Source organism: Oryza brachyantha, chromosome 9 (genome assembly GCF_000231095.2).
Source record: "Oryza brachyantha chromosome 9, ObraRS2, whole genome shotgun sequence".
NCBI classification, from domain to species: domain Eukaryota; kingdom Viridiplantae; phylum Streptophyta; class Magnoliopsida; order Poales; family Poaceae; genus Oryza; species Oryza brachyantha.
The window spans coordinates 14,149,647-14,176,811 of NC_023171.2; the positions used below are offsets into that span (position 1 = coordinate 14,149,647).

General features: G+C 42.4%; 4 protein-coding genes across 7 annotated transcripts; 1 reads left to right on the forward strand and 3 right to left on the reverse strand.

The window, feature by feature from the left end:
• Positions 1–2,815: 2,815 nt before the first annotated feature.
• On the reverse strand, positions 2,816–5,642 carry LOC102707517. The gene is made up of 4 exons (XM_006660855.3): positions 5,275–5,642; positions 3,588–3,690; positions 3,179–3,337; positions 2,816–3,060 (listed from the first exon to the last, which is right to left on the reverse strand). Exons 1-4 carry the CDS (start codon positions 5,577–5,579, stop codon positions 2,899–2,901), a joined length of 729 nt encoding a protein of 242 aa, XP_006660918.1. The 5' UTR covers positions 5,580–5,642; the 3' UTR covers positions 2,816–2,898.
• Positions 5,643–12,496: 6,854 nt separating this feature from the next.
• LOC102717278 (protein ALTERED PHOSPHATE STARVATION RESPONSE 1-like) lies at positions 12,497–16,637 on the forward strand. Its single transcript, XM_006661428.3, has 4 exons — positions 12,497–13,520; positions 14,202–14,431; positions 15,228–15,451; positions 15,542–16,637. Exons 1-4 carry the CDS (start codon positions 12,662–12,664, stop codon positions 16,392–16,394), a joined length of 2,166 nt encoding a protein of 721 aa, XP_006661491.2. The 5' UTR covers positions 12,497–12,661; the 3' UTR covers positions 16,395–16,637.
• A 135-nt stretch (positions 16,638–16,772) lies between these two features.
• Positions 16,773–19,021, reverse strand: LOC102717551 (NEP1-interacting protein-like 1). 4 transcript variants are annotated; one of them, XM_040527656.1, is made up of 5 exons: positions 18,727–19,021; positions 18,418–18,599; positions 18,222–18,308; positions 17,408–17,575; positions 16,773–17,277 (listed from the first exon to the last, which is right to left on the reverse strand). In XM_040527656.1, exons 1-5 carry the CDS (start codon positions 18,794–18,796, stop codon positions 17,152–17,154), a joined length of 633 nt encoding a protein of 210 aa, XP_040383590.1. In that variant the 5' UTR covers positions 18,797–19,021; the 3' UTR covers positions 16,773–17,151. The 4 variants fall into 4 exon arrangements, with proteins under 4 accessions (XP_040383590.1, XP_040383589.1, XP_015696856.2 ...); XM_040527655.1 differs by having other exon boundaries at positions 18,222–18,338; XM_015841370.2 differs by having other exon boundaries at positions 18,418–18,608.
• Positions 19,022–24,084: 5,063 nt separating this feature from the next.
• On the reverse strand, positions 24,085–26,825 carry LOC102717826 (serine/threonine protein phosphatase 2A 57 kDa regulatory subunit B' alpha isoform-like). Its single transcript, XM_040527715.1, has 2 exons — positions 25,573–26,825; positions 24,085–24,835 (listed from the first exon to the last, which is right to left on the reverse strand). The coding sequence occupies exons 1-2, from the start codon at positions 26,677–26,679 to the stop codon at positions 24,503–24,505; spliced, it is 1,440 nt and encodes a 479-aa protein (XP_040383649.1). The 5' UTR covers positions 26,680–26,825; the 3' UTR covers positions 24,085–24,502.
• Positions 26,826–27,165: the final 340 nt, after the last annotated feature.

Here is a 27,165-nt window from a genome sequence, read left to right on the forward strand (position 1 = left end):
TGAGTCATATAAATCGAAATTTAGAGGTGATTTGATATGTTTTTGACTCCGACTCACGAAGGAGCCCGTGAGTTACAACTCACCGTAGCTAGACTATATATATATATATATATATATATATATATATATATATATACACTCAATTTTTTGCTCATGTTTAATTTTAAAGTTTATTTTAGGGTGTTTTTATCGTAGTTTATTTTTCAGATTTAGCTTTTATATCATTAAGGAGCATATATATTAAAATTTATTTATAAATTGGTTTATGTTTGCTTCATTTAAAAGCTGCTTTTAAATTATGACCTACGTAGCAATTTACTAGGAACCAATCCTGACTCGGGCAACCAAGGTCCAAAGATGTTACCCTCGTCAGTTTCACCATCAGCCTGCGAAGAAGCAGCGAAACTCCACCGTCGTTCGTCGTCGTCGTCGTCCTTTTGAGTTTGACACACACCGCCCGGGGAAGTGGACTTGTTCGTGGAGCTCGCCGCGTCGCGTGGCGTGGCGTGGCCGTCGGGTTTTCCACGCGACTGCGACCCTGCGAGCGGTAGGTTTTCACGTGACATTGAATGTATTATTAATAAAACTTACATTATATTACTATTTCCCACGACAAATCTATTATGTTTAAGTAATCCATAATTAATGAATGTGGTATTACAGTAAATATTTGCCTCATACAAGTAGTGATCTACCCAAGGCAGGTATTGCATGTTCTTTTTCGCTGATTATTCTTATTTTTGTTGTAAGCAGCTATGTGTTCTAAATTATTAAATAGTGTGTTTTTGAAAAACTTTCTATATTGAATTTCATCTCTGATATTTCGAAGAAAGTTAACTTTGCCCGATGGTTGAAAGAGGTCATCCAAATGGTGTTCTGAATTTTTGTGAGAGTTACACCATTAAATCACCATTACAAAAATCAAATAAGTTTTATCTTTTATCTTCGCAACCACTGTTATGTGACCTAGGTCAATAGAATTATCAGACTGATCAAAAGACGATAAATAATCTGGTCAAAACACAACCTAACTTACTACTAGTACAGTAGCACTGTTACTATGACAAGAGCATATCTCACTTCAAATACTCAATCCATATACGATGCTGAGCTGGGCTAATCAATAATTCAATATCATCCTCTTTGCTGCCCAGCTGATTTAAACTAAGAGACTCCCAACTCATAATACTAGATATAGTTTCCATAAACCCCACATCATCAAGAAACTAGTATTATACACTACTCTTCCAATACAAACACAACTATTCTATATTTCAATTTAATGCTACTTATCTCACATGGTATCTTAAAAATTGTGTAGAAACCATGTCTCATGCAAGACATGGTTTTATTCTCTTTTCTCATTTATTCATTTGTCACGTCATCTTTTATCCTAGATAACAATTTATTTAATGTTATGGACATCTTAGTCATTGGATTGGAAATGCCCTAACCATATATATATATGTCCATGCCTCAGCCACGTTGGTGCTCTCTCGTTTGGTCGCGTCGCACGGCTTGGGTGGCAAGTACAAGCAGGAAAAACGTAAGGTCACATGTCATGTCACGTATGCTACCCAATCACAATTCACAAAGCACAACACGCAAATTATCAGAAACACGCAAATTATCAGACGCAGATATCTGCGGACACTCAAAGCCTGACGGTGAATTTTGGATTCTCATTTACACACTTTTACAGGTGTGCTCCATGTAAAAAAATTTATATGTAAAAGTTTCTCATCTGAACGCCACCTTACACCCAGCAGGCACAAGAAGTGTGTAGACTAAGACCATCCATCCAGCCACTGAAAATCAGGCAATCTTAGGAGGATTTGTTGACCTAATCAGAAGGTACCAACTAAACTCGTACTGCTGTGACAGTGGAGAGAATGAGAAGCAAAGATCCTGAAGAAATCATTTCATTAGTTCACTAATAATAATCGGCAGCTTTGGGTGGCAGGTGTATTAGTGCAGGCTGGGGGGCTGTGCATATGCATGCACTGCACCTGATTAGGCTCTGGATTCGATTGGCAGATGGTGATGTTCTACCAAACCAATGCACATAAACCGTCAGTTTTAGGCCTTGTTTAGTTCTTAAATTTTTTTTTCTAAAAACATCATATTAAATCTTTGGACATCTAAATAAAGCATTAAATATAGATAAACAGAAAAAACTAATTGCACAGTTACGGAAGAAATCGTGAGACGGATCTTTTAAGCCTAATTAAAAAGTGATTAGCCATAATTGCTACAGTAACCAGCATGTGCTAATGACGGATTAATTAGTAGACTACGTTTAATACTTCAAATATATATCCGAAAACTTGATATGATGTTTTTGCAAAAAAAATTTCAAACTAAACACCACCTTATTATCTGTCTACAGGTACTGATCCCCAGGCCCATGTAGCGACACAGCACACGCTGCTGCTTTATCTTCTATCTCCATCAGTCCACTAGTCACTAACTCACTACCTAATGCATATATATATCCAGGGATATCATTCATCCAAAAGTATACACACTGGGAAAATTTCAGATATTGGAGTAACATATACAGGGCAGCATAAGAGAAATGCGATTCACAAATCATTACCAGCACTATGCAAGCTAGCTGCAAAGGGCAATGGTGAAGCACTACAGACACTGTCACTTCTGCTCTTTTAGTAGCCTCTGCTTCTTCGACTGTATTTTAGTTGGTACTGGGAGATGTTTAAGTTCTAGTACATGTCTTCCCTTCTAGCAGCTGCCCTCACCATTTGTTGGAAAAACTATTACTTGTTGGGAATATGAGTATGCTACTACGCTCCAGTATAATTGAAATCAGTTATTACTGAAACAAATAGACAAACCGCTAGTATACCCGAAAACATTATTACAACACATTTCAAATACTTACATAGAGGTGAACATTTCTAATCTATCGCCATGCTGCCCAACGAGGGGATCCAAGGTGCTGATCCATGTGCTGTAGTCAATAGGCGATCCACCACCAGGCTGAAGGAATCCATTCACAAAGAAGAACGGTGCACCAGCAACTCCTCTTGTGCACCCATACTAGAAACAGGACAAAGCCGTAATTCAGAGTCATTGCCATCAATATGAACGATAAACAAGTCAAGAGAAGATGCTTAGAAGTCCTAACAATGTACTTGATGCAATAAGTAATGCTGACCTTGAAGGAAACCCTCGCTGCTAGGTCAGTCCTTATATCGCTGAAGCCAGACTGGAACTCAGACACCGAGCTACCAACAACCTGTGCTGCCAGCTTCGACATCTCACCACTTATAACCGTGCTTGATAATGAGGATGTCGCAGCATTGTAAAACTTTCCCTGCTTGTGTTCATCCAGTATTGTAACTCAACTGTATTAGAAAAACTGCTATGTAATAAGCACTAAGAAAAAGGTCTGAAGTGCATGAATTGTATGACAGAAAGCTATCACATTCGAGGACCAATACCATTTTGTGATTTATGAAGCTACTGAAATTGTGTAAGCAAAGAAGATTTTATCCTGCTACATGGCTTCCTAACTAGCATTTCCGCAAATCATTATGCAGTAAAGTAAATAAAAATTCAAAGACCTGGCTCTTGAAAAACAACTCCAGCAAAGGATATGTTGATGATGAGTTCAACTTGTTAGCTATGTAAAGCGCACGGCAGGCAAGGAATGAATTGGTGTGGTACCTGCAGTTTTACATTATAAAATGTGAAAATAAGTTGTTGCTCTTGTAGTGCTCTCTTTATATTTTAATGTATGATGATTTGAATTTTAAACTCAATGTTTGATCATTCATCTTATTCAACAAATTTATGTAAATATTAAAAAATACATATGTGCTTAAAGTATTTATAGAGATAAAAAAGTTAGAACAAAATAAATAATGTTTCTATTTTTTTAAATAAGACGAATGGTCAAACTAGATGTCCAAAAGTCAAAGTGTCATACATTAAAATATAAATGGAGTATAACAATAAAAAAGGGCAAATTAATTCAATAAAAAATTATCTACTACAGAACAATGTCAAATAATGCCTTCAACCTAGCACAAGCAGCAACCCTGATACTCAGCCAGGTGCTGTCTAAAAGACAACTAACACTTGATATCAAGGAAATGAGATTTTTGGATCCAATAGATAGAATCAGGTTGATCTTATTTAAATTTTTTCACTTGGTTATACAAGAACAAGGCTTTGCATTAGAATATAGCAAGTCTGATCAGTACAATGTATTGTTCTGTAGCACAAGTCACTGTTACAGGTCTGTTTAGATGGCATAGCTCAGGATTGGAATTCTTGATGTTCCAACTAAATTTAATCTATCCGGTAACAAAGATTTGTGGCAGAAAGGTTCTGAGACAAACCAGAAACTTCAACCATCGTCCAGGTGTTTGCTCCAAAGACAACCAGTTAAAAGGAAATATCCCGCAGAGAGCTTTGTTACGGACCTTTGCCAGGCAATGAAAACTGTATGTTCTAACTGAGCACAAAGCAGGGTCAAAAAGGATAACTCTATGGACCTATATCAAGCTAACAGCAACGAGACAGAAACTAGCTTGATAGAAGGTAATTTCAATAGAAAAACTAGCATTTCCATCTTCAATGGACAATGGACATAAAGCTCCATTGAATCTAGCTTGATATAAGGTAATTTCAATAGAAAAAACTAGTTTTTCCATCTTCAGTGGACATAAAGCTCCATTGAATCTGACAATCCACAACCCCTCTCCACAGCACGGACTCTGTCATGAAATGTTGGTGTCCTCTGTGTTCACTGCGTTGTGATGGGATGACATCAGGCATGTCAATGTTCCTACAGTTATTCTCATGCAGTTAACTCTGCCACAATTCCATTTCTAATAATAAGAACGGGAGAAGATTTCCTGTTTAGCTAAAAACAATCCTTTTTTCCGCAGCACCTAATCAGTGAAGGTTGCATATTGCATCTGAGGATTCCTCAGGAATTTTCCATCCTAAACATTTTCAGTTAAATTAGTAGAGTTACTTAGTGACCACTACTTAGAAGTTAGTCAGTGCAGCCAATTAGCACCAGTCACTAGTCACTGCAGTGGATATCTATCTCATGACCAATTTGATGCTCCACCTCATAAGAAACACACGTCTCATAAAAAAAAGTCAAAACCACACGAAATTTCCCCTTTGTTGGAACGAATAGTGGAAACAGAACAGCACGATTCTACATTTGCCACAGCGAGAGACCATGGAAGCACATCGCCGCGGCACACAGTACCAAGTAAGTGAGGGTCTTACGGGAGCGGGAAGGGGTGGACGATGAGGGAGACCCTCGGGGCGTAGCGGTCGACGGCGAGCCTGAGGGGCGCCCAGGCGTCGCGGCTGTCGGGGCAGAGCGGGTCGAGGAAGGCCTCGACGAGTACGGTCTCCTTCCAGGCGGCGGTGGCGGCGCCCCCGTAGGCGAAGCCGTCGTAGCGCGGGGACGGCACGGAGGCCTGCGCGTGGAGCACGAGGAGGTAGTAGGAGCAGGAGGCCGCCAGCGCGCAGAGCAGCAGCATCCGCCGCAGCAGCGGCGCCCTCGGCGGCGGCAGCAGCCTCGCCATGGGGGCCAAGTGAGCAGCGCTCCTTCTCCTCCTCTTCTTCTCCGGCAAGTGGGGAAGGAAGAAGACGAGATGCGATGTCGTGGTCGGATTACTCCTTTCTGGGCTCTTCTCTGGTCTGGGTTGCTGGGCCGAGTTGGAAGGCCCAGTAAGGCCTTCTTTTCTATGGGCCTCGATTCCGGCCCGTACATTGGATTGAAACTGGGTATCGGCCCATAGAGTCCATCCAGGAGAAATCTCGGGAGCCTACAGCACGGCCCATCACTGTTGGGCCTCTCGTTTGGTGGGTAAAAAATATCTCGGGCTTCCAAACACGGAATGGTGTTTAGGGTGAGCCTTTTGAGCCATTCGCACGTTATTTCCATGCCCGAAGAGTACCTCGTACCTCTCTTTTAACCCTTAATACCTTTGTATAATTGTATTCTAATATCTTTTATAAGGTATCTTTCACCGTGAGCCGTGAGATTCATGTTATTTTAGTAATGCAAATGTTGTAAAATGTCACCGTTAAAAAGAGCACTATCTTGTTCCACCACACCACGGATGAATAGTAAGGGTAGCCGCCAAGTAGGAGTAGATTAGTGCAGTCCAAAGACACAAGCAGAGACAGAAATACTACTGCCCGTTACATAATAATCTTATTTTTCGTTTTTCCATGTCTAACGTTTGACCATTCGTCTTATTTAAAAAATTTATACAAAAACTTAAAAAAATTAGTCACATATAAAGTACTATTTATATTTTATCATCTAGTAACAATAAAAATATTAATCATAAAAAAAATTCAAATAAGACGAATGGTCAAATGTTAAACACGAAAAAACGAAAAATAAAGTTGTTGTGAGACGGAGGTAGCAGAAGAAAAACAGCAGTGTGGCTAGAAGCCTTGGTTCTCTCGCGCGGACTCTGCAGCCTTTACGTTGACGCATCCTCTCCCTCACTCCACCTGCCGGTCGTCGGGCCCAACTAAGTATAATGCTATAAGATGGCTATATGTTTACGTAGAGGAAAGAGAAATAAGAGAGAGTGTAAGTATGCTATAAGCTTGTAGCCAACTTATGCATAGGAACCAAGAAACTCTGTGAGAGTGACATGGGTAAGCTAAGAGAAGACTATAAGAAGTCTGGTAGCCAGCCTGTTGGCTATATTATTAGCCTTGCTCTAATAGCAGGTACAATAGAGGTGCTAAGCTGACTAAAAAAAAATATTGCTGAGTTGGCAATGGTAAAAGCAAAGAAAAAGAGAGAAAATGGATAAATGCTTAATCTAGAACCAGGCTGTACACACAAATCAAGAAAAAGTACTAGTTACAAGATAAAGAAAAAGACGTGGTAAGGTAAATAAAGAATATAATATTATTTTCATGATAGAATAAGCTGAAAATTAGAGTCTCTTATTATATGTGCGAGCTATAAAATTACTTGTGTATAACATGGAATAAAGTTGGAGTGGACAACAATGCTACTATTGATCAAGCTATAACCGACGACCGTCTACATTGAATCCCACGGCGTTTCAGTAAACTATGCAACTACTACTGCTCTGAACGAACAGTAATACTAGCTATGTTGCGTTGTTTTTCTAGTAAAAGATAAATAAATATCTAATTTTATAAAAAATTACTTCAGAGAAATGAGACGATAAACTTTCTAATATAAACATTTTACACGAAATGCATCGTTTATTAGTTCATGAAGCATGCGTGTAAAAACCAAAAATAATTTGGAGATAAGAGTATGTCCAACGTCCGTACAAAATCTGATCATTCATATTTCTATTTGAATTACCATAAAAAAATACTTCTCCTCCATATCATTTTGTAATTAAATAGATCATCTATATCATGTCTAATTGTTTTATTAATATATATTGACTGCCCAAATCTCTTTAAGCATATAATTACAGCTTATTGAGTACATTACAAGACCTTTTTACCATTATGTATATATATCGTCTACATTTATTTAGAGCATCCCCAATAACTCATCTAAATTTGATCATCCATATCTTCATTTGGATGGTCATTTAAATTAGTTTCATTCTTTATATCTCTTTGTACTCCATTGTATCATACATATATGACATTCTCTATATCTCTTTGGAGGATAGAGAGATATCATCTAAATACGAATGTTCTCTCTTCTAATATGTATGACATCTAAAAATGATAGGATAGTCGTTTTGTTGGAGTTCAATTTATAGTCATCATAGAGATAAAGGATATAATAAATGAGCAGTTGGGACGCTCGTAAGAGGAGTATTTGGGACTATTCGCAGCAGCGGAGTTAGGGAGTGTGTGTATTAAATAAACGGGGGCAGGAAGGCAAGGACGACACAGTAATTGATCAACCGTACCAGTAATTCTTTGCATTGCATGGCACTGACCATTCATGACCACTCTACTGTGCCTGCCCCCACCAGATAGATAGATAGCCCACCGTACCATCAGAACAAAAGAAAAAATAATTAATAAAGAGGGAAATTGCACAGGTAACTCTCACGCGTGTCATGCACAGTACACGACCGAGATACGTGTAGTAGGCAGTACAGACACATACAGCGATTTCCCACTGCACCTTATTTCTGTGGACACCCCACCCCACGCCGATTTCCGGCTCGCTGCTCTCTTCCTTCTTCTCCTATCCTCTCGTTCTCAGTGAAATTTTGACATTTTAGCCCTTTTAAAAAACTTATTTTATAAATAGATCTGTGAAAAAATTTATGGTAAAAATAGATCTTTTTGACCGTGCCAAGGTCATTGGCGCCATCCTCCAAATGATTTTGTTGAGTTTGTGTGGTAGAAGGACGGCGCCAATGTCATTGGCGCTGTCTTATACAACGACGGCGCCAATGACGTTGGCGCGGTCAAAAAGTTATATTTATGCAATAAATTTTTTTACAGGACTATTTATAAAATAAGTTTTTCAAAAGGAACAAAATGTGAAAATTGCAGCTCGTTCTCACGCCGCATACAAAATAGCCAAAAAAAATTAGCATTTTAAAATTTGGAAATGCTAAGTTTTAGTATAACTTCCGATTTTTATTTCGTTTGAATTTATAACTCATGATTATCAGAAGCTAAATGTTGCTTTAAAATACATATGATTTTTTAAGATTATATGAGAACCTTAGCTGACATAGGGTCCTCACACCAGGGCGTGTTCGCAAATGCCAGTGCTAAGCTATTTCTCTCTTTTATTTTTGTAAGTGCATACTTCACAGATGGCTAAATAATACATTTTTTTCAAAAAATAATATAAAAATTACTTAAATAGATTAATTCATTTTTAAATTTATAATAATTGATATTCAATTAATCATACATTTTTCCGTTTTACGTGCACCAGTTAGCCAAAGTGCAGTGGCGCTTGTGAACCGGGGCACAGTCCCTTGGTGTGCTCCAGGAAAGCCGGACCTGAATCCGGCATCCATGTCGCCCACCACACCATGCTTTTGCAATTTGGCGCTGCTCGATCGACCGAGTGTGCGTGAGCAAACAAAGAACAACCCGTTGCCATTGTAACTTGGGCTCGTCGGATTGTTTAACCAGCTATCCTACTACTACTAGTTGCAGCAGGAGCAGCAGCAGCCTGCTTTTTTGTCTCCAGATGTTTTTGTTTAAGCCCCAGCAGTACATGGAGAAGAGAGTTCTGATAATATACTATGCTACTGATGGATTAGTACCACTAGTGACAAGGAGATTAGGACAAGGTGATGCATGATGATGATGCTACTAATTGGCAGGGAACTGGAGGATTAGTGCTAGTACTACATTGGTGGGTAGCTGCTGGATGTCTGCGCTGCTCATCCGTGACACGCACAGCTAGCGTATCAAAAGGATGGACGAGACGAGCGCAAGCAAATGATGTGGGGGCGCACAGGGCGAGCTGAGGGACAGCAGCCATCCAATGCCATTGAAGAAAGCCGCTCTCTACCAGTAGTATTATAATCTCAATATAATTGATCTAAGCTATCGGTTTATATGATTATTTTAGCACTTTAATCAGTGGTAATGTTGCTATTTATGATTTTACCAATTTTTCCCAAAAATTTGTATCCATTCAGTCAAATCTTATGGATATCTAGCACATGCATCCTTCCGCACACACCCAAATATAGGTTTTTACCTCTCTAAGGGGTTGTTTAGATGAAGCTAAACTTTTTAGCCTCATGTCATATCAGATATTTGGACACTAATTTGAAGTATTAAACATAGACTAATAAACAAACTAATTTAATAAATAAGTGGTAATACACGAGACGAATTTTTTAAGCCTAATTAATCCATAATTAGACCATATTTACTGTAGCATCACATAAGCTAATCATGGATTAATTAGGCTCAATAGATTCGTCTTGTGAATTAGTCCAAGATTATGGATGTGTTTTATTAATAATCTACGTTTACTATTTATAATAAGTTTCCAAACATTCGATGTGACAAGTGACTAAAAATAAGTCCCTTGTCCCAAACACCACCTAAGTTTGTATTTCTAAACAATCGTCCGTGTTTCTGGCACAGTTAAGTGAAATGACAATATAAATAAATCTAAATCATATAAAAATATACTGGTTTAGATTAATTTACTGAAAGAGCGCCGTAGCAGGCCCATGCCATGGATGCAATGCAATGATCGGCGCCCGGTGAGGCGAGCAGGCGCATTGCGTGGCGTGTTGTTACCACTGTTCACAAGTGTTGACCGATGGGTTCTTCATTGCCTCCTGGAAGGCCGGCAATAGACATTGCCTTTTGTACTGCCTTTCCAGTTTTGTTTTCCTGAAACACAAACTCACGCTATCGTACTAGTGGTACGACTAAAACAGTATAACATTAATTAGATAAAAATGACGGATGATTGAGTTGTACACATAACAATTTTCCGATTATATACATACTTTCGTTCACACTCTATTGTGCGGATGTACCCACACTCTTTCACTGACTATGCGAGATATCTGACATATCATATTATCGATGAAGCCAATATTAAGTATCGTGCTGTTAGTATATTGTTTTATTAACATAATAATTAGTCGTAAATATAACTGTCGTGTTAATTTATGAATTTAGGGAAGAAGTCTTCCTGAGAGAAGACTTATGGTCATTTTTTTTAACTATTTCTGAAATGCAAACACCACGAAACTTCTTCCGACTTAAATTTGGACGGATTGATTTTTATGATAATGAGTCTAGTCGCTATGTGCAGTCCACCTTGTGTTCTGTACTTTCATCCTTGGCGAAATCGAAACCGAGTTTCCAAAAGTAATACCGGATGGCTTTGATGTGTTCATCTCATGCAGAGAGACCAATGGAGGCTGTTGATCGCTTTTTTTCAGTTGCTTGCTGCTCACCTGTTGCTGGGCCGGCTGAGACGGGCAGACGGTGAGTGTAATAGCATATTTATAAATTAAAATATTTGTGAATACAAATTTCATGTATAGTTTTTTTCGTGATTAAGAACTAATTCTAAAATATAAAATCTGATAAAAAATCTAAAATCAATTTTAATTTTAAAATTAAAATTTAAATTTTGACTTATAAACATAGGGAAAAAAAAAGAAGCGGTGGCATAGTGCTCACAAGACTCGGGTCAACATCAGCTTTGGTTGCATATATGCAACACCTTTGCCTGCTCTGTGCATCATCATCATTGCCCGCGCGAATCAGCCTGCTCGACCTCGACCCGAATGTACTTTTTCATTCGAATGTGCTCGCATCACGTTTTTTCATGGATAAATCTTCGTTCGCATGTAGCACCCCCTCTTGAAAGAAACATCACACGGCATCCCACAACAAAATTAAGGAGAATAACAAAAACCAAAACACTCCTGATCAAGGACTCCTCTGAACGAAAACACGGTACATATGAAGGGAATATCATGTATACTAGATTTCTATAGGAATTAAAACCATGAAAGTTAAAAACTGTTGTTTGATTCAAACATATGAATTAGTATTTATTTTTCTCTAAAATATCCATAGAATTGTCCAATTCATAGGAATTTCAAAAGAAATGGTAGGATGCATTTCATTGTTTCGAAGGCTGAATTTTTTTCCGTAAGATTAAAATAATCATAACTTTCTATGATTTCCCTGCGAATCAATGGGCCTTAGAGGTAAAGTAGAATTTTTTTGGGGGTGAGTACATACATATTGAATGGATAAATTTTGTCGATGAAATTGGTTAAGAAATCCTAAACTCTTAAACAATATGTTTTGCGCACAACTTTTTTCAACAGCTTTACAGAACTTAATGCATCATATATCCATAAATAGCCACAATGAAAATCAAATAATCCATCGATCTATCAGTACCATCCATCTTAACCAGCCCTAAATGTGTTCATACTACAATGAGATTCTATGCGGCACTTCTGAAGACACATTTATATGTCAATGAGCAGTACAAGTCCAATCTTTTCTCTTTTACTTGTGGTTAAGCTAAAATTTAAATTTTTAGTCTTAAGATTTTAGAGTTTTTTCATCGATTTATTTTCAACCAGACTTCAAGATCCTAAAGAACATGTATATAAAAGTTTTATTTATAAATTTTTATTTATTTATAAATATACCATTTGATTTTTTTTCTGAATAAACCAAATAATCACCCCCTAATTAGGCAGTAATGCAAAATGATCTGAAACCATTTATTCTCATGCGTGATGTTACTCTGCCACATTATAGTGTAACCATAGCAATATTGAGTGGCCATAATGGCACATCACTCCTCCCAACCCCACAAAACCCAAATCTTTGTGGCCCACATTAACAAATCACCCAAGATTCCCTGGCCATCATCATCATCAGAATTTAGGGCTCCTCCTCCCCACCCCTCCCCCCTTCTTCAACCACTAGCCCCCACCCCCCACAACCAACAAAATTTCACCCCTCTCCATCACCACCACCACCTGACCCTCCTTTTCCCCTCTCCTCTCTCCCACTGTCTTTGCACACACCCCCACTTTGACTTTGACTACTCCCCACCACCACCACCACCACCACCTTCTCCACTCTCACTTCCACTCTCTTCTTCGGCTAAACCCTCCTCAAAAACCTCATTAGTGGAGGTGGTGGTGGTGGTGGGATGGGGAACTGCGCCGCCTCCCGCCTCGCCGGCGGTGGCGGGGGAGGCGGAGGCGGGTGGGGGGACCCCGTGGCGGTGTGCCGCGACCGGAAGCGGCTCATAAAGGCGGCGGCTGACCGAAGGTTCGCGCTGGCCGGGGCGCACGCGGCGTACGCGGCGGCGCTGCGGTCGGTCGCGGACGCCGTGGACGTGTTCGTGGCGCGGCACACCGCGCCGGCGCCGATACTTATTACGCTCCCCACCCCGACGTCGTCGCCTCCCGGCTCGCCCAAGGCGGCGGCGGGGGCGGCCACGGCGGCGCTGACGTCGACGGGGGAGGCGGCGGCGGCGCGGGAGGAGGAGGGGGAGCGGACGGTGGAGGTGGATGACGGCGGGGCGCAGTCGCCGGAGCTGGGGTGCCCCTACTACTACGCCCCGCCGGAGACGACGACGCCGCCGCCTCCTGCGGCTCCGGCGGCTGGCGGGTGGGATTTCTTTAACCCGTTCTACGGGGCGGAGGAGGTGGCGGCGGCCGCGGCCATCAGCGACGAGGAGATGCGCGCGGTGAGGGAGCGGGAGGGGATCCCGGAGCTGGAGGAGGCGGAGGAGGAAGACGACGAGGGGGCAAAGGCGGCGAGCGCCAAGACCCCCAAGGCAGCGGGGGCCTCTCTCGGAGTGGCCAAGCAAGAAGAGGGTAAAGACGTTGGCGAGGTGGCGGCGAGCAACAATGGCGGAGGACTGGAGGTGGCCGTGTCGCAGCCGGGGCGCGAGCTGCTCGCGGCGCTCAAGGAGATCGAGGAGCTCTTCGCGCGCGCCGCCGAGGCCGGCCAGGAGGTGACCGGCATGCTCGAGGCCGCCTCCCGTGTCCCAGAGCTCAAAGGTCTCGCCTTTACTGCGTTCCATAACTTTACTTGCCTCGATTTCTCTCTCTTTCTTACTGCCACTTACTCGATCTATGCCACTCGCATCGTACTGCCGAGAATGGATCACCAAATCCCTTTTTCTGTTTGTGGAAATTGCAAGGTTTTTGGGTGTAAAGCTGCGAGTTTTGAGTGGTTTCGAAATAGATCTTTTATCCAACAAAGGCATTTGTTAGAACTTGGATACCTTTTTATACTCAGGGGTATCATGGAATTTAGATGGTACTGTTCTTTGTTTAGGACCGCCTGTGCCTCTGGAGATTAGACAGAGCATATTTCATAAAAAAGTGCCTTTAAATATTCTTGGCTGATGTAATAGCCACCCACTGTCAATTTGTTATCCCTTTTTCTACTTTGCAGTCATTTCATTGGACCAATGTTTTTTTTTATCCCTTTTGATGCTACTATATGGGTTGCTTGATGATTGTTGATAGCCAAAGGGATTCTTTTCGGGCTGCAAAAGGCTAAAGTCACCTGCTTGATGATTAGTGTCATGAATCTGTTCTTTCAGTTCTTCTGTTAGAGAGATTCATTAACACTGTTCCTTCGTTTGCAATACATTGTCAGCACATGGTATTATGATATTATCACTTGCTAGTATGTGTGTAATGCTTAACCTTTGTATTCCTTAATTGCTGCAGAAAATTCATCAAAAATAATCCACGCCATTACATGGCATCGATCCCCGTCATCTGTGTCCTCATCGTACAGGAGTGAGCTGGGAGCGAGCTCGAATAGTTTGTCATGGACTGACAAGAGTGAAACTAAGAGTGATATATTCGATGATTATGGTGGGATGAAGTCAGGAAGTCACTCACAGACTTTAGGGAGATTGTATGCCTGGGAGAAGAAACTCTATGAAGAAGTTAAGGTGTGTTATTGATGTCTTAGTTCATGATTCCATTTGATTTTACTGAGCTCTTAATCCTCATGTATCTGCATGTCGTGTAGTCATTTGATATTTTAATGTGGCTGCACAAATAAAGAAAAGAGTGCATATTGGATTATCTTTATGTGCATGGCACTATCGTTCCATTCCATCTATGGTTGAAACGCTTAATTATCTGAGATAAAGTGGCACACTTTGTGATCAAATTAGTGTATGAAGCTAAGTTTGGAACCTACCCTGGGTGCTCTGGACGTGGGTCATCTCACTGACAGTGTTATATGATGTATCAATTTCAGAGCACCACAGTTTATGTTGTTTGTTGGGCTCTCTGATTGTTCCATTTTGTACTCTGTTAGCATGTTCAGAAAATGCGTTTTTTAAAGTTAGGTGGTGTTTAGATTGAGAAAATTTTTGAGAGAACTGTCACGTCAAATGTTTTGACCGGATGTCGGAAGGGGTTTTTGGACACGAATGAAAAAACGAATTTGACGGCTAGCCTAGAAACCGCGAGACGAATCTTTTGAGCCTAATTAATCCGCTGCTAGCACATGTTGGTTACTGTAGCACTTATGACTAATCATGAACTAATTAGGCTCAAAAGATTCGTCTCAAGATTTCTTCCGTAACTGTGCAATTAGTTTTTTGGTTCATCTATGTTTAATGTTTTATTTAGGTGTCCAAAGATTCGATGTGATGTTTTTAGAAAAAAATTTTGGGAACTAAACAAGGCCTTATCTAATGTATTCTCATCATATTAAAATTATTTGGCACTGTACAGGCTATAGATCAAATCCGACAAACTTATGAGAAGAAGTGTGTGCAGCTGAGGAACCAAGACGCCAAAGGTTCAGAGCTGCGCTGCGCTGAAAAAACTAGGACGACTGTTAGAGACTTGTACACAAGGATCTGGGTTTCTCTACGGGCAGCGGAATCCATATCTGATAAAATTCAAAAATTGCGGGATGAGGAACTGCAGCCACAACTTGTTGAGCTGTTGCAGGGGTAAGCTGACCTTAAATCCATATGTGTAGGAGTAGGACTGTTATGCCATTCCTGTTGTTAAAACTGACGGCTTGCTTGCCTTCTTGGCAGGTTGACAAGAACTTGGAAAATAATGGTGGACTCACATGAAACCCAGAGACAGATAATGTTTGAGGTGAATTCATTCACATGTCCTGCTTATGGCAAATTCTGTAACGATGCCCAGCGGCATGCTACTCTTAAGTTGGAGGCTGAACTGCGGAATTGGAGGTCCTGCTTTATGATTTATGTCAACGCTCAGAAAGCATATATTGAAGCTCTTGATGGTTGGCTGTCGAAGTTTATTCTAACAGATACCATCCGCTACTCTAGAGGGATATCATCGATTGCACCTGATAGGTCCAGTGCTCCACCTTTGGTTGTGATTTGTCATGACTGGTACACTACGCTGTCAAAGTTTCAAAACAAGCGGGTAGCTTTCACCATGAGAAACTTTATCAGAAGCGTGAGAGTGCTATGGCTCAAGCAAGGGGAAGAGCAACAGCAGAAAAGAAAGGTGGACAGTCTTGCAAAAGAGATGGACAAGAAGATCACTGCTTACAAGAGAGCAGAAAACAAGGTTATTGAGACCAAGCTCCTGGAGCACAGGCCTGAGCAGGACGCTAAGCAGCGCATGGAGCAGCTGTCAGAGAAGAAGGAGATGCTGAATGTACTGAGGAAGAGGGTCGAAGCCGAGAAGGCGAAGCACCATGCTTGTATGCGTGACACGCACGACGTCACTCTCAACGGATTCAAGATCGGCCTGGCCAGTATATTCGAATCGCTGACCGAATTCTCCAAGGATTCTGTCAAACTCTACGAAGACCTTCTAACACATGCTGAACCCAAAGATTCAGAGAATGCTACCGAGAAGCGGCCCTGTGTGGAGGGGCCATACTCTCACATTTCAGTGGATGCTACATGACTTTTTAGTGCCCCCACATTTTAGTAGGAGCTTGTTGCATTTGCCCCAGTTTTTGGACCCCAAGAATCTGTGTGTTGATGTTAACCTGTAGAGTAGTACCATGTTGGTTGTCTCTGTGTGTGTGTGTGTGTGGGGGGGGGGGGGGGGGGGGGGGGGGTTGTAGGGCCATTCTTGTGGGCATCTACTTACTGCTTGTAATTATTCGTTTAGTTTGATATCAGGAGAGGATTCTCTTTGTTGCCAGTGTTGCCGTTCTCTTGTCGCACCACATGGTTACCCTGTCATGCAATCTGGTCATGCCATGATGTTCTATCCATATGCTGGCGATATTGGGGCACTGAGCAGGTTTTGCACATGCAGGTATATTTTCAGCAGAAATTCTTTTCTTTTTTGAAGTTCAAGGATTTCTCTTCGCATAAATTAATCTCTGTTAGATACCTTGTGGAACAAATGGTCTCCAGGTCAGGTTTACATTATGAATTGACCACTGATCTTGAGCTGTGCCGGTATCACAGTTTTTGACAAATTTCGGTTGTTCCTTTGACAAATTTTGACTCAATTTACTGTTTGACATCTGAATTTGTCAAAAAAAAACATTTGAAATTCTAACCGGAAATCGATTTCAAACCACATTAAAAGACCATGAAAACCGATGGGCTTTTGCCAGCTTTGCGAACCCTGCTCCAGGCTTTCCTGGAACTTTCCAACATGCTGGCAACGATGGCTGTTCGTCTGTATACCTGTACACCTCTGCATTTCAGTAGACAGCACGGCGGCACATCGGGCACTGGGCATGCCAGAGGAGCCAGTTGTCGATGCACGCCAGATGGAAGATGTGGCAGCACGCCGGCAATCTCCTGGCGCTCTCGCCGGCCTTGAAATCCTACGAGAGAGACGAAGAAGCTGTGAATTCAACTGCACCTGACATGACGCATCTCTGACTCGATCTTGCATCTGTTCTATTCATGGAAGAAAGCTAAGGCATGGTGTTGTCGACGACGACGACGACGTACGTGAAGGCAGATGGGGCAGCTGGTGGCGTCCGTCTGCGACGGCGTGAGCTTGATCACCGGAAGCTCGTCGACGGCGGCCCGCCGCATGCCCGCCACCGGGTGGCTCCGGTCGAACAGGTCGCCGCCGTTCATCTCTGCTCGACCATGGCGCGACGGCATAGCATTCAGCTAGACATAACCAATGGCACCAAGATCATAAACGTAACCTCCGTTAGCGCGCATTAATTGTGCTTTGCTCAAAATGAATGCTTAGGAGGCAAGAAATTTGATTTTGTCACATCGAAGACTGTTTTGAGCTCCAGTTAAAAGTTTCTTTAAAGAACAAGTACAATATGTTTTAATATCATTGTATTTTCGCTTTCGCTTATGCTTATAAGCTAAAATTTAAATTTTTAAACTTTAATTCTAGAGTTGATTTTAGAAAAAAATTTTGTCATAATTTATTTTTCAGCCTTGCTTTTAGATCGTTAAGAACAAGTATATAAAAATTTTATTTATAAACTTTTTCTTTTACAAATATATCGCCCAATATAACCACAAACATAACTGAACGAGACATAAAATAAAAAATGAGAAACGTTAGATAATTATCTATGCACGTTCTTTAAAATAAATGTATTAAATATATAAGTAAAAAAATAAATATGGTGGAGTCAACCTTATACCTGTTGGCTAATATGAACTTATAACTACAGGTAGGCTCTACCATTAAACTTTCTCTAGAAATATTCAGTTTGGTGATTTCAGCTAGACAGAGTGTAATTAAACGCATGGTGAAATTCAGAAAGCGTCAAATTTTCTTCAGTAGGAGTACCTGGCTATCCAACACCGTTGTTAAGGTAGGGAACACGGAGGTGCGCACGGCGAGGCGATCGATCAAGAGATTCCAGAACACAAGAAGCTGAGCTAGCCAGGATCGAGCTCGGTTAGTCTGCATCCACGGCGATGAAAACTTTTTTCTTTGCACGAAGCAATTGATCCCAGCAGGCAAGAAACAGGCAGGAGCTAACCATGAGGCGAGCTCGAGTGGCGACGGAGTACTCGTCGCAGCACCATATCTTGGCGAGCGAGTCGACGACCTCCATGGCGATGAAAGCTCCGGAGATCGCCCCGATCAGCGTCCCCTGAACCATCCCGTCCTCGTTCGCGAAGCCCGCCAAGACGCCGACGATGGCGCCAATGATCGCACCGGCTTGCACGCATGCAGAGGCGCAGATGACAGCATCACATCATCATCAGCGACAGCGATCGATGCATCTACACAAAGGTGAACACGAACACGCGCGCGTACAGGATGATGCAGGTGGTGTGCAGTTTACCTGCGGCGAAGACGCAGGTGACGATGCAGCGGGTGATGTTGCCGCCGACGAGGCTAACCGACGAGATCATCGCCGTCTCCGCCGCCGCCGCCGCCGTTGCTTAGCTAGTAGTATATCAAATTCGGCGCGAGCTCATCACTCCAAAGCTGGTAGACGCATTGCAACCACTAGCATTAATCAGATATGAAAGCTAGCTCGATAATTCAGAGATCATACTCCTGCTACTCAAAGTTCAGATCGCCTATTGGCTATACACCAAAAACACGTGGAGCAAACATGATCATATATCTAGCTGTGCTTGTGCGCAATGCAATATATAGAATGTCAGGATCATCTGATTTACTTGTAACCGATCGATCCGGTTAGCTAGATTTCTCTGTCGGAGAAGCAGCGAATGCACATCACCAGTACAGCTTGGCCTAACAGTGTCAGTACTAGCAGGCAGCTTCCTGTCGCTAACTACGCGTCAGATCGATCTTCTCGTAGCAGCAGCAGCAGCAGCAGATTAATGGCTATTGGTACTGGGATCATCACAAGCTGCATCAAAGCAGGTAGAGATCGATGCATTGGTTGCGTATCTGCGGCGGGTGCGCCAAAACGAACGTGCCAACAACTGGGAAAAAGAAGATATAAATTTTGTAGGATTTGAATCCTTAGAAAAAAAATTCTTATTTATATTTCTTTAATGAGTAAGGAAAACATAGGAAACTGGTAGGTTTTGAATGCTATAGAAAATAATTCCTATTTGTTCATTTGAAAAAAAAAGGATGGGTATTCAAAGGGTCCTATGAAATTCCTATGGAATGGCTAGAGAGGAAGAAATTTGGAGGAAAGTTAGCATGAGGTCAAATTTCCTGTAAACTTCCCTTTTAGTTATTATCTCTTCTCTAATTCTTGAATTTTCCTATGATCCAATCAAACAATCAATTTTGTTTTTCTCTGTGTAATCCTCTTTTTACACTTATATTCATATCAAAATCCTATATTTGCTATGTTTTTACAGTCCGGCGTTTCAAACAGGACCTCAATAATCATTTGAAACAAAGGATCCAGGCCTCAAACAATCCGTTGAAATACCTCAATACAAAGAATTTTCGGAGGAAAGTTAATATGAGATCCAAATCTTACAGAAATTTTCCTGTTGAGTCTACCACTCTTCTCTAATCCCTATCTTTTATTCATGGTTCATTCAAATGGACATTTCCATGTTTTTCGATCCTCTCTGTGTTGTATTACGCTTATAAAAAATTCTATACTTTTCTATACATGTTTTTTCAGTCTTACGTTTTAAAGGGCCATGAGCTGACAAGTGACACCGATTGGTCCATCCATGTATGATTGGTCATTTGGGCTTCACCGGCATCACTGCAGCAGCATCAGCAGCAGCAGTAGCTGCATTTTTGTTGGCCGAGACAAGTAGATCGACGCCGTGAGGAGGCCGGGAATGGAGATGGAACATCCAACTACTTGGGCCAATTTGTATCATTTATGTCACCAGATATACTGGTGCAGTACCTAGATGGAGCTGTGTAGGAGTAATGGATACATGTCTCTTCAGATGGTCTCGCCCGTCTAATGACGGCAATCCGAGCCTGAATTTTGCCTAAGTTTATAAACTAATATTTAAATTTTTAATCTTAAAGTTGATTTTGAAATTATTTTTATCGTATTTTATTTTTCAGCATTAGTTGTTAGATCGCTAAAAATACAGATATAAAAATTTGAGCTTTTAACTTTCTTAAAAAATATCTTGAGGTACCAAAAAATTTTAGTACAAAATTCCGGTAACTCAAGATACATTTTTACGTTGAAAAATTTAGTATCTTGAGGTATTTTTTAAGTATGTTAAAAATCTCTAAAATTTTTATTTATAAATTATTTTATTTATAAATATATCGTTTCGTCTTTCTATAAAAAAAGCAAAAAAGAGAAAAGGCCTCCTTGATCGGAATTGGCGATACCATCGATTAACCGGGCTTTTCAATTGCATCTGTGTGTAGTACATCATAATATGGGCAGTGAGTACACGAATTTTTTTTTGAGAAATATTATTATTTTTATGAAAAATCGTAAAATTGAGGACCGTTTCAGGAAAACCGCAAAATTAGTAGCTTATCGAACTGCTGTAGGTCAATAGGGTACATATCGAACAATCAGAGTTCGACTGGGCACCCGATCGAATGGATACGACGTCGACAGGGCCTGTCAAACAATTGCAGTTCTACAGGGTCATGTCGTCCTTCCATTGGTCGACAGGGCAATAGCCTATCGAATACCATAATTTCGATTGCCCACTTTTTTGACTGACATCGGGTCTTTTTGTTGCATTCACTTACACCAAGAAACAACCATCAGCTTTTGGTGCATTCTTCTTCTTTCCTGGGTCTTTCGTTCCGTCATATTTCAAATAGCTTATCTAATTACAACAGACTAAAGAACATATGAAGATCGACAGGCTCATGGGTGCAGGCTGTCGAACAGCCGTTGGTCGACAGGGCACGCGATGACAGGTGGTGGGCCCGGTCGTCCTTCCCCCGTTCGATAGGGCCTCCTGCCAAATAGCATCCTGTCGACAGATCCCTATCGGCCATCCTCCGTTCGACAGGTATCTAATTTTACGAATTTTCGTAGATGGTCTTCAATTTTACGATTCTTCATAAAAATAATAATATTTCTCAAAAAAATTCATGAAGTTTGACACGTTGGCCTGCCTATTTGTTGGCTGTACTCTGCTTCCGTTTTGGGGGATATATGTCCAAACATGGGTTCTAACTGAAGTACCTAATGATTTTAAGTCATTGACAGGTAAATCCACTTTACTATGGCCCTTTTTAGCGATTGGTGAAGTCATTCGACCGTAAGTCAGAGGGTCGCTTTCCTCAAATTCGTGGCCATGGATCGTCTTTTTAGGACGGGGAGTGTAAAAAAACTAATCTTTTCGCTTTTACTTATATTTATAAGCTAAATTTTATTTTTAACATTAAATTAAAGTTGATTTTGAAGTTTTTATTATAGTTTATTTGTAATAATTTGCTTTTAGATTACGAATAACACATATATAAAAATTTATTTATAAATTATTTTTGTCTTATAAATATGTTGTTTAGTTTTTTGACTTGAAAAACCAAACAATCGCAACCTAAATATATTTACAGTTTAAGATATTTTATGATTAAACTGCGTTTCAGGTATGATTAAAATCGGGTTGTATTTGAGTAAGGGAGGTAAGTTTATAGGGTTCAAAAAGTTCTAATAGTATCACGTTAGGGTGGGAGGAAAATCAAAGCAAGACTGTCTTGTCAAGACAGTATTTCACAAATACTTTATTTCTAGCGTTCATCATTTGCTTGAGAAAGATTTTATCTCTTAAGTTTATAGCCAATCAAGGTAAGGCATGTATATTTAATTGCACCCTAAAGAATGCAACTAATTTGTCTGAGAGTATAATGAGAAAAACCATATTCATTTCTCCCTACGACTAATTTATGTGAAAAACGTTAAAAGTAAATATTTATGGGATAGACGAAACAATTTGGGTAGGTCAATCATAACTTTTCTCTATTCCAAACAACAACCACATAAACATAATTTGTGTTCGAATCCAGGCAAAATCAATTCAAATTCAAGAGCCAAACAGCACATAGAAAAATCTTAGGAAATAGTGTGTAGTGAAAACTATATGCATATACAGTATGAGACTCAAAGCAAGTTTTGTTCTTATCTTATGAACTTTTTACTTTTAAAACTAAATTCTATTAAAACTTATTATTAAATCTAAACCTTTTATCCACGCCACTTTCGATAATTTCAAGTCTGGGACAGTCAAATAACATTAACCCGTCATAGGAACCGGTGTATTGAATCAACTGGTATCACACTTATGGGAGTTAACGTGATAGTTTTGTTTAATCACGGCAGACGGGCGTGACCAAAAGAAGCAGATCGGAGAATAGTTTAGTTATAAAAGTCTTAACAAAGTTCACGAAATAACAAGAAGTTCCAGAGGAAGGGAGATGCCCTTAATTATACGGACCGTAAAACTAGAGGTCTGTTTGTTTCCGTAGAACTTATTTTAGTCCATGTCATATTAAATGTTTGATACTAATTAGCAGTATTAAATATAGACACTTCATATTCTAGACTATTTTGTAAGACGAATCTATTGAGCTTAATTAGTCCATAATTAACGAATGTGATGCTACAGTAAACATTTGCTAATCGTAGCTTAATTAGACTTAGAAAATTTATTTAATGAAATAGTCTTTATTTATACAATTAATTTTATTATCAGTCTATATTTAATATTTCTAATTAACGTTCAAACATCCTATATTCTAGACTATTTTATGAGACAAATCTATTGAGCCTAATTAGTCCATAATTAGCGAATATGATGCTATAGTAAACATTTGCTAATCGTAGCTTAATTAGGCTTAGAAAATTTGTCTAATAAAATAGCCTTTATTTATGCAATTAATTTTATTATCAATTTATATTTAATATTTCTAATTAACGTTTAAACATCCTATATTAACAAGAGATTAAAAAATCTCTGCATCCACCCAGCTAGGCAGTGCATTCATCTGCACAGGCTGACTGACACTCAGGCGCCCGTTCCGGCGACACGCAGGCGACGACTCAGCCCAGCTGACAGTGTCACATACTCCACACAGACACAGCAGCCAGGACAGGAGTAGCAGTCGATGAAACCAACAGAAAAAACAGAAAAAAAAAATAAACACGGCTGCTGCTGCTGCCCTGTACAACAGTATAGTAGCAGGCTGCTGCTGACGACGGACGGCCCGGCCCAAAGGCCGAACGAAAACCTGCGAGGGTCAAATGCTACCACGTGAATTCCTTCGCCCGTGACACCACCACCAACGCCCATGCTACCCTGCTCCCTTTTTTTTGTTCTTTTCCGATTTCATGTTAACGCCGTGTGCTTGCAATCTTGCCTGCCTGAACATGGCCATGAACATGAAGCACCTGTCTGAGATGTTTTTTTTTCTTGCGACTGCAGCTCATGAAAGAGCCTAAAACCTCACTTATAAGTGATAAAAGAGCTTAATATTATAAACAAACGGTACAGTCGGTCGTACTAGTAGCTGCTGAGAATTTCGAAAAAGCTAGCACGTCTTACGTTTAGATTTAGCTATATATATTAATGTATGTGTGTTTAGATTTAGGAAAATTTATAAACTTATCATTATAATTTTGTAAAGTTAGAGATATGTCATGGGTATCTCAATGATACGTAGGACTCACATGAATCAATAATATGTGGGTCATGATGACATACGTATCTCTAATTTTGTAAAATTATAAGGATGATAGAAAATCTTATAATATGGAACGGGGAATAGTTTATTTATCTGGATTTTATAGCTATTGATGCTTATGATTTGGGTGGAAATTCAGACTATTTAAAAAGCTAAACATGATAAGAGAAACTGCAGCCACTTGAAACATCCTCAAGTTTGAGGACCTAAGTTATGAGTCATCACCGAGGTCGTAAGACTCAAAAGATACGTAATCTAGAAAACGAACCATCCTATATACTCGCCGATTTCTCCTTGGAATTTCCTTTTAATCTCAAACTCTTTCTCTTCGCTAAATCATAAAAACTCTAGTCATGCCGATGCATGCACGGGCGCACGGCACGACGCGTTACGTTACGTTACACGGTCACGACCAAGACGACGACGCCGCCGCCGCCGTCGATCACCGCTGCTCCATGTACAAAAGCCGGAAAGCCCCGTCCGCCGCCGCTGCGAAACTACTTCTTGGCGCCGGCATCGGCGTCGGCGGCGGCGAGCTCCAGCCTCCGCCACCGCGCGCGGCGCACGGCGGCCTCCGTCTCGGCCTCCGACCGCCGCGCGGCGAGCGCCGCGGCGCACCGGTCGTACGCCCCCGGAGCCACGCGGTCCAGGAGCGCCCTGACGCTGGCCGTCACCTGCTGCACGCACCTGCTCCAGTGCACCTCCAGGTTGCTCTCCATGCTCGCCACGAACGCCGGCAGGATGCGCCGCTCCATCGCCTCCGCCCCCGCCGCGCTCGCCATCGCCACGAACCGCTCGTTGTTCCACACGTACAGCGCCCTCTCCGCCACCTGCAAAACCAAAAAAAAAACCAAACTTTGATTGTGTTTTCCAGCTGCTAAAAGTGAGTGAGCAACCACACTTCCTGCAAGGCTCAGTTCATCCAGGACAGTATAATGACAACAGCTAATGCTACTGTTACTACAACTAATAATGCTAATGCTATCAACAAAGACTGGATTACACGACAAGAAAAGTGCGAATGGAGCCATAATCATAGCCACTTTATTACGGAGAACTTTGGATATTCAGATGCAGAAACTTCGGATCAGTTAACTACAGGTAGCATTTTCAGATGCAGGGCAGAGGTGCAGAGCATCATCAGTCAGCCAGAAACAGAATGGATACTGGATGGTTGAATGGTTTGGGATTTTCGAGATCAATTTGATTGCTTAAAAAGTGGAGTTTTTTTGAAACTAAAGTGACGGCACTTTATAAAGCCGCTTTTTTATCGAAACTTTGCAATCACGGTGAACTTTATTCCCCACATGTACCACACTAACAGTATGGGCGCAGAATGGATCAACGAGATGAATTTGATGAAAAGTTAACTGAATTGTGCTTTACAGTATATTCATGAACAAAATCAATTTTCTCAATGTGATCACTCTACTCTCCTGGGCCTTAAATTGTCAGATTAATTATCCCAGTTGCATAAAGATATGAATTTTCACAAAGCTGTGATGATTTATCCTAACTAGAATAAAATGATGCATAGATTGGGTGTGAAAATGGAGCAAGCAGAAACCTGTGAGCTGCAGCTGCTGACGCAGCGAGCGATCCGGGAGCAGACGGGCACGGCGAGCTTGTCGAACTGCTGCTGGTCGAGGATCTCGACGATCTCCTCGAGCTCGTCGATGAGCAGCACCTCCTTCTGGCAGTTGGTCGCCGGCCAGTGGCGGAGGATGTCCCTGACGACGGCGTCGGCGAGGGAGGGCTCCTTGTGGACGAACTGGAGCACGCAGTAGGCGAGCTGGCGGTGGTAGGCGTGCACCCACCGCGTCCGGTGCAGCGGCAGCAGCACGCGGGCGAGGAAGGCGCGGTGCTCCTCTTTGAGCGGCACGGCGAAGCCGTTGATGATGCTGCCGCAGATCTCCAGCAGCTCGCCGACGCCGCAGTGGCGCTCGCCCGCCGGGGACGCCTCGTAGACGAACCGGAGCAGGGTGGCGGCCATGGAGCGGCGCATGGAGGCGCGCTCGGCGGTGAGCTTGGAGTAGAGCATGTGGTAGACGGTCTTGAGGCGGTCGCGCTCGCGCGGGTCCTCGGAGGCGAAGAGCGCGACGAGTCCGGCGAGGAAGCCCCGGTCGATGTGGTTCCGGAGCGTCCTGGCGTCGGCGGCGGTGACCGCGGCGAGGAGCACGTCGTACACCAGGCTGAGGTGCGGCCACGACGGGAGCAGCACCATCACCGGCACCTCGTCGTCCAGCACGTCGGGCAGCGGCGGCAGCGACGACGGGTAGGCCGACGGCGGCATCGCCCGGAACAGGTTAGCCGCCACCATCTTCACCAGCGCCACCATCACCCGGTGGTCCAGCCCCAGCGGCTGCTTCCCGCTCGCCCTCACCGCCGCGAGCACCTCCGCCAGCGCCTCCCTCTTCGCCTCCCTCTCCTCCCCACACTCCCCGGCGGCATCATCACCGAACGTGAAGACCCGGCCGCAAGACTCGATCTTGCTGATCAGGCTATCCGCCTCGGGCTCCGGCGACGGCGGCGGGAGCTTGGCCGTCCCGGGGGGGAGCAGCGCCGCGACATCAACCTTGTCCCGCTGGAACAGATGCAGCAGCGTCGTCGACCTCCTCTTCGCCGTCGGCGGCGCCCTCACCACCGCCTCCTCGGCCACCGCCGCAGCACCCATCTCAATCTCCCCAGCACACACAGAGAGGACGTCGTCACGGGCCGGACTGCCGGAGAGCAGAGGCAACAGCTAACAGCTATAGGCGAGGAGGAGGAGCAGAAGCGGCCAAAAATGGCGGGGGTTCCCGTGGCGAGAGGGTTGGAGACGCCGAGGTGCATCGCCAACTTGGCAGTGCAGCGGAGGCGTGGAGTGATATAGGGGAGGGGAGGGGAGGGCGGGAGAGAGGAGTTTGGAGGGGAGCGGTTGGCCGTCGGCCCCTCGAAAGCAACGGAGGAGATGAGATTGTGTGCCAGCGGCGTCAGTCAGGCAGGCCGGCGTAGGTGCATGCGCTCAGAAATTCAGAGAGAAAAATCCACTGCATTGGATTTGGACTTGAGCCGGATCGATCGATCCATGTGCATGTGGTCCTTCTGGGTTGGCTCACAGGTGAATGGTAATAGTGAGAGGCTGAGACTGAGAGACAGATCGGTGCTGTTTGATTAAGAT

Bases quoted from the DNA above. Each gene is read 5' to 3' on its own strand.
- LOC102707517 (XM_006660855.3), bottom strand. From the start codon at position 5,579: ATGGCGAGGCTGCTGCCGCCGCCGAGGGCGCCGCTGCTGCGGCGGATG. The intron at 3,691-5,274 runs GTAAGACCCTCA...GTAAAACTGCAG, and splicing joins GTCCACCCCTTCCCGCTCCC to GTACCACACCAATTCATTCC. The intron at 3,061-3,178 runs GTCAGCATTACT...TCCTGTTTCTAG, and splicing joins CAGCGAGGGTTTCCTTCAAG to TATGGGTGCACAAGAGGAGT.
- LOC102717278 (XM_006661428.3), top strand. From the start codon at position 12,662: ATGGGGAACTGCGCCGCCTCCCGCCTCGCCGGCGGTGGCGGGGGAGGC. The intron at 13,521-14,201 runs GTCTCGCCTTTA...TAATTGCTGCAG, and splicing joins CCGTGTCCCAGAGCTCAAAG to AAAATTCATCAAAAATAATC. The intron at 15,452-15,541 runs GTAAGCTGACCT...CCTTCTTGGCAG, and splicing joins CTTGTTGAGCTGTTGCAGGG to GTTGACAAGAACTTGGAAAA.
- LOC102717551 (XM_040527654.1), bottom strand. From the start codon at position 18,796: ATGATCTCGTCGGTTAGCCTCGTCGGCGGCAACATCACCCGCTGCATC. The intron at 18,339-18,417 runs GTTAGCTCCTGC...CCGTGGATGCAG, and splicing joins CCACTCGAGCTCGCCTCATG to ACTAACCGAGCTCGATCCTG. The intron at 17,278-17,407 runs GTACGTCGTCGT...TCTCTCTCGTAG, and splicing joins GCTGCCCCATCTGCCTTCAC to GATTTCAAGGCCGGCGAGAG.
- LOC102717826 (XM_040527715.1), bottom strand. From the start codon at position 26,679: ATGGGTGCTGCGGCGGTGGCCGAGGAGGCGGTGGTGAGGGCGCCGCCG. The intron at 24,836-25,572 runs GTTTCTGCTTGC...TTGGTTTTGCAG, and splicing joins TCAGCAGCTGCAGCTCACAG to GTGGCGGAGAGGGCGCTGTA.